The 13,746-nt window shown below is 39.2% G+C and overlaps 1 protein-coding gene across 2 annotated transcripts in view; it reads left to right on the top strand.

Annotated features, from left to right (window-relative positions):
- DENND1B (DENN domain containing 1B) overlaps positions 1-13,746 on the top strand; it is a 251,610-nt gene that overhangs the window by 167,712 nt on the left and 70,152 nt on the right. For both annotated transcript variants that reach the window (XM_059998790.1, XM_059998789.1), the window contains one exon: positions 5,738-5,839. In XM_059998790.1, the coding sequence (XP_059854773.1) occupies positions 5,738-5,839 (102 nt within the window). The remainder of the gene's footprint in view (positions 1-5,737; positions 5,840-13,746) is intronic.

The raw sequence follows: 13,746 nt of genomic DNA, 5'->3' as shown, positions 1-13,746 counted from the left end.
ATTGATCTTTTAAAGTGCTCTTGTTTATCCAAAGTGCTAGAAGCAGCTGTCCCTAAAAACAAAATCAATTTCTTTTCCCATCTTAACTTGCTGAATCACAGGCCAGTGGAACATTGAGAGCTATGTTTTTTTCAAGACAGATCTAATAACTTAGGATACACTCCTGTAATAATATGTATATAAGAGAAGATTTTTATTAATGACTAAAGTTTATGATGTGAACATGCGACTTTTCACGAACGATTCTCAGCAATTAAAGCAGCATTGTTTTCATGGTCACTAAACTGAGAGTAGATACGCCATAATAATAGCATTGGGACACTTGGAAAACAGATGCTACATAGCCTGAAAAATCTTTATTACTGTTTTCTATGAGAACCTACCTATATTTTAATATTTCCACGAGACAACTGGTAGCCAAATCTTTCAGAGAATTTAAAAATGTAAATATACCGTCATTATGCAGACATTTTTGCTTAGTTTGTTTATACTCCTTATGAAACAGTGACATTACATATTACGTCCAAGTGTGCTAAGGAACTGAATAAGTACCATGTTGATGCTTTGGATTTTACTTCACATTTTTGTACAGTAGCATTCTTCCTGACACCTTCCTTTTTTTTTTTATCAATATGAACTTTTGCTAAGTCATACACATTCTTAAAGCATAAAGATCTAGTCTATGTTTTAAGTATTTTCTTGCTCTTGCAAAGTTTCCCACCCTGGAGAATAGTCTAGAACTTTAAACACATCTATTCTTAAAAATAAACTAAAGTGTTATATTAATTCAATAACAATAACTTCTCTGAAGCTGAACATAGTAATAGGGTAGGAAAAACAGCTCCATTTCATCCATATCTTACCTGTGCCTTAATTATCTTATAAAAATAATTCAGATAGTAACTAGTGGGTATTTATTGAAGACACAAGACACAATGTACTGTGTTGGGTGCTACAGGGAATGCAAAGATGTACATTTAATACAGTGCAGAAAATGAGTGCTAAAAGAAAGATACAAATGTCTCTGGATATCCGGAGGATGGAGAATTTACTTCTAGAGGTAAATCCCGTGGTCCGTATGGGCCAGATTGATGCCAGTGGAGGGCAGTTCTGAGTAACTTAAATGCCGTCAGGTAGGAGTGACTTGCACTTCCTGGCACCCTGCAGGGGTGGCACCCTTTTTCTTCCCAATCATTAGTCATTATACAAGTGACTGAGAGTGACACTGTTCTGTGGATAATCATGACTCTGCTCTGCTTTTTATGTTTTAAAAGGTAAATCAGTGTGAGCTTTGGTGTTTTTACTATTGTCAATGGGTCCTCATCGTAGAGTGCTGGTGTGTTGTTGATTCATCCTTAGAATGTGTTTGTTGACTGACATACTTAAATGTGATGGTGAGCAGTGTGCTGGTGGTTCCTTTCTGGAAAGTCTGGTTCTCTTCTCTGTAATAAGAACTTCATTCCTACTCTACGATGCATCATATTTTTCTTACGTCCTTCCACGCTCCTTTGTTTGACATTCCAGTTGCAGCAATTTTGGTTTTGATTCCTTTCTGTTGCCTCATGACTGCTCCATGAGCAAAAGAGTCAGTTGCTTTACCGTCATGTCAGAATTTTCCCGTGAAGATTTTTTCTTTTCCACCTTTTAATATTTCTACCTGATCATTCTGTGTCTCCACTGAACTATATATTTATTTACTTACTTTTCTGTCAATGAGCTGTAGAATTTTAAGAAATTAATTAGATTATAGATGAGTATTTCTCAGTTGCATCAATCTTTGTCCCTCAGTAGGGTGATCCGCTTAACTTGAATACCTAGCTCTGTGCAGCTATTTCCTAAATATAGGTTAAACAGCACATGTTCCAAGCTTGACTTTCTAGCTTGTGTTACTGTACCTTCAGGCGGCCTTCACTGTCCTAGAGGCCCTCCCCAGGCTGTACCGGCTGGTGTTATTTTCAGAGGAAAATTGCCCTTAGCTAAATGGGCAGGGCCTTCCAGGCATCTCACCTTCTCCTCCACCCCTCCCACCGAGAGGCCCAGGTTCAGTGACTGGCCCACACAGGAAGTAGGAAACTGGCCTTGCCTCAAGGCTGGATGGACTCTGCCCCATGATTAGTACTTTTCCGTGGGTTCAGTCTGAAGCTGATCTCCAGATGAAACCAACATTCTTGCCTGTCCTTTTTCCCTGCCATATCCTGTTCCCCTTAGTACCTATTTCCTGAGAATTCTCCGCCAGCAAATCACGTGAACAAGAATCCCTGTCTCAGGCTTGGCTTAGAGCCCAAGCCGAGACACTAGCCACAATTGATTTTACCAGATTCTTATTAAACCTGGTTTTTGTTCTGTATTCCTAGTCTTTTTTTTTTTTTTTTTTTTTTTTTTTTTGCGGTACACGGGCCTCTCACTGCTGTGGCCCCTCCCATTGCGGAGCACAGGCTCTGGACACGCAGCCTCAGCGGCCATGGCTCACGGGCCCAGCCGCTCCGCGGCATGTGGGATCCTCCCGGACCGGGGCACGAACCCGCGTCCCCTGCATTGGCAGGTGGACTCCGAACCACTGCGCCACCAGGGAAGCCCTCTGGATGTCTTTATACTCTTAAAAATTATCAAGGACATCAAAGAACTTTTGTTTATGTTGGGTCTATCTATCACTATTTACCATATTAGAAATGAAAACTGAATATATTTTAAATAGTTATTATTGATAATTTATTTCAAAACAATACAAACCAATAAAAAAGGAAGGAGAAAAAATAATTTTTAAAAATGGAAAAAAAAATGGAAAGGTAAAAACACAAACCTACTAAGCTTAACATAAAACATGTTTTCATGAAAAATAAGTCTATTTCTAAACAAAAAATTTGGTCAGAAGAATGGCACTGTTTTACATTTTTCCAAATCTCTTTACTACCCAGCTTAAAAGAAGCTGGCTGGATTCTCACGTTTGATTCTGCTTTCATTCTGTTGCAGTATTGCAAATTATGAAGCCTCTGGAAAACTCAGTCGGATCTCGTGAGAAAATGAAAGTGAAAGGGCAAATAACATCTTAGCACTATTATGAAAATAGTTTTAGTGTTGCAGACCCTATGAAAAGGTCAGAGTCCCTGGACCACTCTTTGAGAACCACTGCTGTGTATCAGTTGATAAACAAGTCCTGTTGATTTTGCCATGAAATGTTTAGTAGCGTAATTAACCACATCAACTTCAAACTCTCACAACCTGGGTTAATCTACTTAAACTTTCTAAGCCTCAGCTTCCTCATCTGTAAAATGTAATAATTACCACAGTTTATTGTACTTTTACAGATTACATGACGTGGAATAAATAAAACATTTCATATAGTCTTGGATACCCAGAAATGGGATCATTTGGAGGTTGAGAGCATAGAGTGAATCCTGCCTCTAACAATTACAGTGCTGTGCAGTCTTGAGCAAGTGACTTAAACTTTGTTTTAGTTTAATCCTGTGTAGAATATGATGATAATAAGCTTGAGGTTCATGTGAGTTAATATGTGTAAAGTGCCCTACCACAGTGCCTGGCACATAATAAGTATTATGCAGTCATTAGCTGCTGTTATTACTGTTAGTGTAGTCATCGGTGCCCCGTAAATGTTAGGTAGTAAGAGTCAGTGCTGTTTCTTCCTGTCTGCTGCCTAGTTTGTCTTTTCTTGCCTGATTTATTTTGTACCATTATTTCCTCTTGCCTATGCGCTCTCCATTCCAAAACACGTACACATGCTTCTTTGAGCTGCTTGAGGCCTTCAAGGACATAGCCAGTGTCTTAGAATGTGGCTCAGGCCTTTTCCAGGATGGCTCAACCTACCCTTTCCCTCTGGTACTCTCTGTAACCCATGTCCAGTAGCCACTAGGCCTCAGCCAACCTCTTATTATCCCACTTTGGTGCTTTCTCTAATTCACACCCACCCCAAACACACTACCCACGTTTTGTCCACGTCTGTCCTCTCTCAAGACTGTCTTTTCTGTCTGTGTTTCATAAAGCTTCCATTCGTTTTCAAAACCAGCTCAAATTTCCTCTGTGAAGCCACAGATGCCCCCAGGTTAAACCTTCCGTACTGCAGGCCTAAACTGGGAATTTAGCACGCAACACTGGGTATGTAGTCACCTTACTTGGAACAAGACAGTTTTTGAGAAACTACTCAGTCCTAATCCTGATTTTTCATCAGGTCATAAATAAACCAGAAGATCCTAAGCAGAGTTCCTTCTTACCACGCCATCCAGTTTGACTTGGATTGAAAAGAATCTGTTCCACAGGATACACCCCAAGGATGACAGCAATTGAGACTCTTGTGTATTAATACATAAAACTTTACAGCATTGTTAAACAAGCCTTATTTTTCTTTCCCCTGTGAGAAAATTCTAAGATGTGTCAGGGCTTTGTCGTCTTCGTAATCATTGAGATCCTTAGCGAACAAACTGTTGATCAATTAAAGGTTCAGTTGGAAGCTTTTACCGTGATGGTTGTTATCAAGGAGGGGGGCAGGCAGCACGTCTGAGCTTTCTCTGCCCCTTCTCCTGACAGATTGCAGGCAATTGCTACAAGATTAGTGAGGACAGAGTTCTTCCAGGCAGTTCACATTGGCTGATGACTAGTTACGCCCAACTCTTGAGGAAGAGTCGGTAGACTTTGCTCCCACCCCTTCTCCCTGGAGACTTTCACCCCCGCTCTCTGCACCCTCCAATCAGAAGAAATGCTTGCTTGTAACATCAGAAGTCTAAGCTTTTCAACTGGAGCTAGAACTCTATATTTGAGTTGAAGACTATTCTGCAATGTTAATGACAACTTTTAGACATATTACAGACTGAAATAAAATCTCTCTCACATGTTTGGGCATGAAAAGTCCATCAAATAAAAATTAAGATTATCAATAGTCCTGATTTCTTTGTTATAGCAATGATATAGTTGGAACTGCCGTTAGAGGCAATGATTTTGTTTATTTTTAAAATTTATATTTGCTTTGGAAAAGACAGTATGTCATACGGAGCAAGGCTTTAGCTTACTTGCTATTTCATTTATTCACTTATAAAACATTTATTGGGCTCCCAGTGTAACTAGATATATTGCTGATATTAGGGATTCAAAGACAACAGGTCTTTACCTTTAACAGGATTCCTTGTTTGTTGTTTTTCCCCCATTAGATTGTAAGTTCTATGATAGTGGCAAATATGGTGTATTTTTTTTTTTTTTTTTTTTTGCGTCACGCAGGGCTCTCACTGTTGTGGCCTCTCCCGCTGCGGAGCACAGGCTCCGGACGCGCAGGCTCAGCGGCCATGGCTCACGGGCCCAACCGCTCCATGGCATGTGGGATCTTCCCGGACCGGGGCACGAACCCATGTCCCCTGCATCGGCAGTCGGATTCTCAACCACTGTGCCACCAGGGAAGCCCTGTGTGCAATTTTTAATACTCATAATCAATCTAATGATATTAAATCTTTGTTTTTAGGGGATTTAGTCTTACTGTGAGGGAGTGAAAGTGACCATTTTTTAGAGCCCAAGGGATGCTTGATTAGGAAGCTATGGCAGAAGCTTATCGGCTCGAGGAATATTTCTACCAGCCTGACCTCCAGCCATGATGTGTAAGGGTCTCACTCCCTCTACACCCTGAGTACCTTGAAGTTCTGTCTTACACTCCTGTGTGACCCCCCCAGGTGCCTCTTCAGATAGACTGGTTTGTGCTGACTTTCTGTTGACGTCCCCGAAATTCTTTGTTTCTATCCAGGGTGAGCCCATCACGTTCTGTGAGGAGAGTTTCGTCAAGCACCGCTCAAGTCTGATGAAACATTTTTTAGAAACCGCAGTTAACCTCCAGCTTTTTAAGCAGGTAAGAGTGGACCTCCACGTTTTGTTCTGTAACAAGGTTACAGAAATGTAACAGAAATTTATAACACTTTTTTGTCACTGTAAAATTATGTCTGAACTTTGCTATTAAAAACTTCCTCACTGAAAGTTGCTCAGCTGATGGTCTCACAGAGGAGAGTATCCATGCGCAGCAGCAGAAGCAGTAAGACTGGTTATGTAAGGCATCTTAGAAGGGCTTATCGTAGTGTGCTAGATGGGTATGGTAAACAAACTGAGTTTTTTAATAGGACCATCCCAATGCAATCCAGTTTATAAAAACGATTTATAAATACGTAACTTTTCAAGCTTTGTAAAACTTTACATAATCACAAATTAAAATTTCAGAAAAAATTTATAGTCCTTCTGTGTGTCTTGATTTCTGGCTCAGAAAATAAAACTGTCATTTCAAAAAGCAGCAGCTTGACATCAGATTCCAGAAAGTTTAGATGCAGTGTCTCTTTCATCCCACTGTGTGATCATGGCAAGTTTCTTAATTTAGGCTTGCCGTATTTCTGTTTATGTAATTTAAATTAAGTTCTTAACACTTACTTTTCTTATTCCACATGACAATTTTAAGTGTAAAGTTAGCTATGTGAATTCAACATTTAATGAAGACCTACAGTGTGTCATAAACTGTGCTTGGGGCCAGGGTGCAGACATGAATAAAAACTCAGTGATGGGACTTCCCTGGTGGCGCAGTGGTTGAGAGTCCGCCTGCCGATGCAGGGGACACGGGTTCGTGCCCCAGTCCAGGAAGATCCCACATGCCGTGGAGCGGCCGGGCCCGTGAGCCATGGCCGCTGAGCCTGCATGTCCAGAGCCTGTGCTCCGCAACGGGAGAGGCCACAACAGTGAGCGGCCCGCGTACGGCAAAAAATCAAAAAGCAAACAAACAAAAAAAACTCAGTGATGCCCTTGAGAAGCAGACAAGTTAATAGAAATTCCTTTGTCTGTTAAGAGGAAAGAGACCAAATAACTCAAAATAAGCTTCAAATTAGATAAGTAAAGAAACCAGCATGGTTTAAAAATCCAATACCATTTATCTGTATTCTGAGGAAGTTCTAAATAATGATCTGAGTTAGAAGAATGCTCTGTGGGGATATACCTGTCTTCCAATATGTGAAAGGTTACCTTAAAGAAAGGATTAGATTTGTCCAGTACACAGCTTTCTGGAACAGAAAGAACCAGGTTTGGTGGGTTTCCAGGTTAAAGATGTCTTGTGAATTTCCCAGGATGGAGTGGGCTCCCTTTGGAGCTCTCTGTCCCTAGAGGGCTCCGGTATAGACTGAATTACTTCCCAGGATTGGAACAGGATCGAGTGATGGTCTGTAAATGCTGAAGTGTGTGGCACAGTGCAGGCCCAGGCTAGTCGTCCAGTACATGCTTGTTGAGTTAATTATCAGTGCCCTTGCTGTGTTTTTGTCTGTCAAGAGGAGATAGTTGTACCTCCCATTGTCAAAACTGAGTTATGAAGCTCAAATTATATGGAGGTCAAGGACTGAATGGTTGGGTAAAATGACGTATTACTTCCCTTTTTGAGATTCTGTAACTGGAGTCTTATTGTTTGATAACGTTCATACGTGGTCTTTTTTTTTTTTTTTTTACATAACTACAAAAAGCATATGTATTTTAGGAGTCAGGTAGAGTTGGGTTAAACCTTGGCTTTGTCACTCAGTAGCTTTTTGTTCATAAGTATCTGTTTCTTTTTCTATAAAATAACAAGTATCGTACCCTGCCCCACAGGTTGTGATACAGTTTATGTGAATTAACACCTGTGCACTTTCAGCTCGACAGTGCATGAAACTTTGTGGAAGCTCATAAATTTTAGGGTCTGCCTCATCCTTAGAGCAGTTACATTAACAAAATACATATCTATGCAGGATGTTTTAAAAGTATAACTTGGTCAAAAAGGCTAAATGTAACATATGAGAATGGTCAAAGTAGAACCGATTATAGGACAACTTGGATAGTTTAACATACACCAATTGACTGTGTTCTTGAACTTGATACTATTTTATGAACCTTAAGAAAGAGATAGTTGAAGGTATCCCTGAAAGGACTTGAGATTCTGTTGACAGCGTCACAAAGTTGTAAAGATGAGTCAGGTCCAGCATCCGAGGTGCCGACAGTACAGTGTTGTGTGCTTTGGAATGTGTTAGGAGTGTGGATCTCCTGCTCATGTTCTTACCACACACAAACAAACAGGAACATAAATGGACACAAGGAAACTTTTGGAGGTGATGGACATGTTTATTACCTGGATTGTGGTGATGGTAACAGGAGTATATACATCTGCCCAAACTCAGCAAATTGTCTGCATTAATTATGTGCAGTTTTTTGTATACCAGTTACGCTTCACTGAAGCTTGGGGGGAAAAGGGAAAAAAAATAGGAATCGATTGATAAAAATTATTAGCATAGATGAATTCTCAAAAGACACTACTGATCTTTCTGAAAGAATATAAAAATATTTATTAGGTACAAATGATTAACATTCCTGACCATGAGTTTGTGATCCATTATGGGTCAAGAACTACCCAGGTCCTCTCTTTATTCAACAATTCTTATGCATCAAAATTGAGAGAACATGAACCCAGGAGAGAAGCATATAATTTTAAGGTAGGCATTAAAGTGAACTGTAATTTCTTATAATATGGCAGGGAAGGATTCGGAGCTCACTTATGTACTGAAACAATTTAAAATGCAGAATTTGAAAAAACATCATGTGGTGAGGGTCACAGGAGACAAAGCCCAGTGCTTACTCTCCAAGATGAGAAGTGTGATACGAGATTCAACTCGCATCAGTCTGGGAAGACTTACTGTAAAGGTAAACAAGAAATAAAGGTGCTCCTTCCCTTCAGCCACTTCCTGGGGATTGTACATCTGAAGCTCTGGCATGAGTGGAGGGGAGGAAAGAGCGCTGCTGAGAAGTTGCCACTCACCAGCATGCACAGGACTCTGAAGCCTGAATTAATAATTTCTGATTTGGTCTGACCAAACTCAAGTCAAGTGTAAAGTTATCCTGACTGTTAGTGCCCTCAGGCAGAAGCAAATATGCATCCTCCTTGAGGAATCCCCCTTCATCCAGGCGTCAAGGAATTCTCCCAGCTAAGATCCCAAAGAGAAATTCCACTCTTAAAAGTCATTAGACATACAGGGAAACAAATCGTGAACCAGAAACAGCAGACAGAAACTGACCTGCAGAGACTTCAAATACTGGATGTAACAGAAGTAGAATATAAAATAGCTGTGCTTAAGATGTTCAGAGAAATAAAAGACGAGCTTTAAAAATGTTCAAGGCATAAAAACTTTGAAGAATGTAAAGACAATTTTAAGAATGTAGCAAATAAACTTCTGGTAAGGAAGCATGTAATTTAAATGAAAGGAAATTGATGTATTAATAGCCAGTCAGATCTAACTAAAGAGAGATTTGCTGAACTGGAAGATGTGAAAAAGAAATTATCCAGAACATAGTACAGAGCCATGAAGAAGTAGAACATGTAAGAGGTTAATAAACATAAAGGGTGGAGTGGAAATGTCTGAAATCCATACAGTCAGTCCTGAAAGGAGCAGACATGAAGTGCAGGAGAGATGCTGGTTGGAAGGACAGGGCCAGAGCCAGTTACATGCACACTTTATAAATTCAGGAAGTCCCACATCTCCAAACTGAGGAAATAAGAAGAAATCTACACCCACACAGCAGATTCAGCTCTAAAACATTCAATAAAGAGGAAATTTTTTTAAAAGAGAAAAAACAGATTACTTTCAGAGAGCAAATACTGACAGATGACTTCACACCAGCAGCAGTGGAATCCAGAAGACACTGCCACATCTTTAGTGTGTTGAGAAAAAAATGCCTAGAATCCTACACCAACTAAAATACGTTTTAATTGCAAGAGTGCCATGCAGACATTTCCCTGCTAAAGCTGAGTTTGCCCTCTGTGTTGGCTTTAATGATGTGTCCACTTGGTGAGGCTGCGGCCCCCAGTTATTTAATCAAATGCTAATCTGAGTATTGCTGTGAAGGTATTTTTACATGTGTAATTTAAACCCCTAATCATTTGGCTTTAAATAAGGAAGATAATCCTACATGAGCTGGGTGGGCCTGTCGGAAGCAGTTGGAAGGCTTGTAAAACAAGACTGAGATTTTCCTGAAAGAGAGAAGGTACACCTGTGGGTGGCAGCATCGGCCCCTGACTGTGGTCCCACCTGCCCATGGTCTGTCCTTCCTGACTGCCTATCCTATGAATTTCCTACCTGCTTAGCCAGCCCTCATAATCCTGTAAACCAGTTTCTTATAATAACTCTCATATGTGTATATGTATCTGTCTATCTGTCTCTTAAATCTTTTACTGGTTCTGCTTCTCTGGTTGAACCCTGACTACCCTACCAACAGGAGAAAGAAATTCTTAAGGAAGTACTTTAAGAAAGTAATTCAGAGAGAAAGTTTTCTCAGATCTAAGATGGAATGTCTGAAATGCAAGAAGGAAGGAAGAGCAAAATAAATGGTAAATATGTTAATTAAATTTAACCAATATTTACTGTGTAAGACAGGCCAGTTCTCCCACACATTCCAGAATCAAATGGTTCCACTTCAATTTCCAAAAAATTCCTGTTTTGACTATGGCAAAAGGGAGATAACTCTTCAGTCTCTTTTTTAAGGCCAGGATAACCTTGATTCTAAAACCTAAGACAGCATGAGAAGAAAACATTATAAGCCAGTTTCATTTATGCCCACAGATGCAAAAATTTAAGCAAAGTATTTTCAGCCAATTCTAACAAGGTGTAAAAAGGATGCTGCTTCATGGGCAGGTTGACTTTATCCCAGAAATTAAACGGTAGTTACACATTAGGAAATCTATGAATGTAATTCACTACGTTAACTCATTATAGGAGTGAAATCATTAGATCATCTCAACAGATGCAGATTTTTCATAATATTCATGAGCGTCATGATAAAAGCAAAAAGGCATGATTAAACATCTTTTCAATAAACATCATACTTAAAACACTAATGTTTCCCTCTGAGAAACGTTCTATCGGTTACCATTGGAACCCCTCACATATATAATTTAGCCACAAAAAACATAAAGATTTAGAAAGTAAGACACCAAACTGACATTATTACTTTGAGTATAAAGACAAGTTACTTAGGACATAAAGAAATAGCCTAATAAATTTGACTTCATGAAATTAAGAACTTTTGGCCATCAAAAGACTCCATATTTGCAATACTTTTGAACCACCCAGGAGTTTAGAAACTAGAATATAAAAAAACAAACTCCCGCATGTCGGTAAAAAACATATATAATTGTGCAGAAGATTTGGATAAGCACATGCAAATGAAGAAACCTGAATGGCTAATAAAGATATACAAGATGTTCCACCTCATCTGTAATCAGAGAACAGCAAATAAAAAACATAATGAAATACCCCCTCACACTCACCAGACTGGCCCAGTTTTAAAAACCTGAAAATCTCAAATTTTGGCAAACACATGGAGCACGGGACCAAGTTTCAGCTGTTAAGGGGAGTGAAAATTTGCACAACTTATTGATAAAACCCTTTGGCGCTATGACTTAAACTTCAGTTTCTTTTGACCCAGCAATTTCACTCTAAATTGTGCACCAAAAATCATCTACTAAAATTACTCATAACAGCAAAGTACTGCTGGTAATCTTAGACAGTCATCGGTATTAAGATGAATAAATTGTCACATTCATACAATAGAACAGCTACACAACAGGGAGATGAATGAGCTTCAGCAGAACTAAATGTGAATGAATTAAAGGAACAAATCACTGAAGAATTGATATGATGAGTCCTTTTATGTAATAATGTTCAACAGTGAGGAAAACTAAATAATGTATTATTTAGGGAAACGTGATAAAATTATAAAGAAAGACAAGGAAAGGATAAGCTGAAAGGATTATGATCTTTTCTGTAGGGAGGAAATGTTCTGGGAGTTGGCTTTGTCATTATTAATTAGGCTATTAATTACTTAAGTTATTTAAATTCCTTAAGTGTTGTATAAAAACATTCTTTTTTTTTTTTTTTTTTTTTTTTTTTTTACTATTTCTGGATTCACCGGTAATAGGCTTTGTTTTCACTGACAGCTGACTTCTTATCCTCTTTAGACCTCGGTTACTGCATCTGTAACATGAATTAGACTAAAAGGTCACTAAGTCTGAGATACCTTTCGGCTCTAACATTCCATGATACCATGGAATAAACATGGCTTAGACAGATGATAGGAAGTTCCATTTGGATAAATTCCTCTTTAGATAATGGATTTGGAAGGAATCCCAGAAACCACTTCTTAAACCCATGGCTCTGACAGCACCTTCTTTAGCTTGCAGCTTTACAGAGATTTAAGCCGTTAGTTTTAGGTCTCTTCCTTTTGTTTCCTATTACACTAACCCAGCAGAGGAAATTATTTTCTTGGGTATTGTTTGTTATTAAGGCCACGGGAACTAGAGTTGTTTCTGCTTATTTTACTATACACGCCCCATGGCCAAGGACCGTGGCTGAACTTAGTGTGGAGATCCCAGAGCCTCATGCAGACCACGGACCTGTGGGATGTCCATGAATACAGACTCTCTGTTCGCTGGCAGCCTAGGTCACTGTTGGACATCTGGAGCTCAAATATATTACAGTAGATACATTTTTTCCACAAAATAATACTGCTTGTCCATATTCTAACTTTATCGGAGTGGAAAATGATAGGGAAATTCAACTTGGCAAAACCTCTTTTAGTGTTCATCATAAGATAATATAAATATGTCTTTCTCAAACTTTCCCATCCAATAATGTTGTCGTTCTGCATACTGGAAGAGAACACTTTTTTTTTTTTTTTGGTTTGTAATTTTTCTTTTTTTTAAACATCTTTATTGAAGTATAATTGCTTTACAGTGGTGTGTTAGTTTCTGCTTTATAACAAAGTGAATCAGTTATACATATGTCCCCATATCTCCTCCCTCTTGCATCTCCCTCCCACCCTCCCTATCCCACCCTTCTAGGTGGTCACAAAGCACCGAGCTGATCTCCCTGTGCTATGCGGCTGCTTCCCACTAGCTATCGATTTTACATTTGGTAATATATATAACTCCATGCCACTCTCTCCATCCTAGCTTACCCTTCCCCGTCCCCATGTCCTCAAGTCCATTCTGTACGTCTGCGTCTTTATTCCTGTCCTGCCCCTAGGTTCTTCATAACCATTTTTTTTTTTTTTAGATTCCATATACATGTGTTAGCATACAGTATTTGTTTTTCTCTTTCTGACTTACTTCACTCTGTATGGAAGACTCTAGGTCCATCCACCTCACTACAAATTACTCAATTTCATTTCTTTTTATAAAAGGCTGAGTAATATTCCATTGTATATATGTGCCACATTTTCTTTATCCATTCACCTGTCGATGGACACTTAGGTTGCTTCCATGTCCTGGCTATTGTAAATTGTTTTTAAAAAGAGTGGGCGTGTGCTTTCTCCTGCGAGGGTAGCCTTTGTTTTTACAGCTGTAGTGAATAGGGAAAGAGTCCTCACTCTGCTGTTCTTAAATACTTACTTATTGGCATATTGACTAGTAGTACTTCTTAGAATACTCTTGTTCTTTTTATCCGTGATACAACATTCTAACTTTTTCCCTTTCTCTAGGCAGTTCCTCCTGGGCCCTTTATCATTACGCTTGCCTCTGTCTATACCCTGAATGTCTCTGTCCTCAGACCTCTACGTCTCTAGCTCATACCAGCTCACTGGGCTTCCTTATGTAGGACCATACATGCATTAATTACCTATTATGATAAGTCCTAAACGTATCTTTAGTCTAGACCCATACAAATGTATACATGTGTGTATGCATGTACATACACTCCCATACAAACATGTGCA

The sequence above is a fragment of the Delphinus delphis genome, chromosome 1 (genome assembly GCF_949987515.2).
Source record: "Delphinus delphis chromosome 1, mDelDel1.2, whole genome shotgun sequence".
Classification (NCBI taxonomy): Eukaryota; Metazoa; Chordata; class Mammalia; order Artiodactyla; family Delphinidae; genus Delphinus; species Delphinus delphis.
Note: the sequence above shows the minus strand (reverse complement) of the source record. Positions and strands in the feature narration are given on the sequence as shown.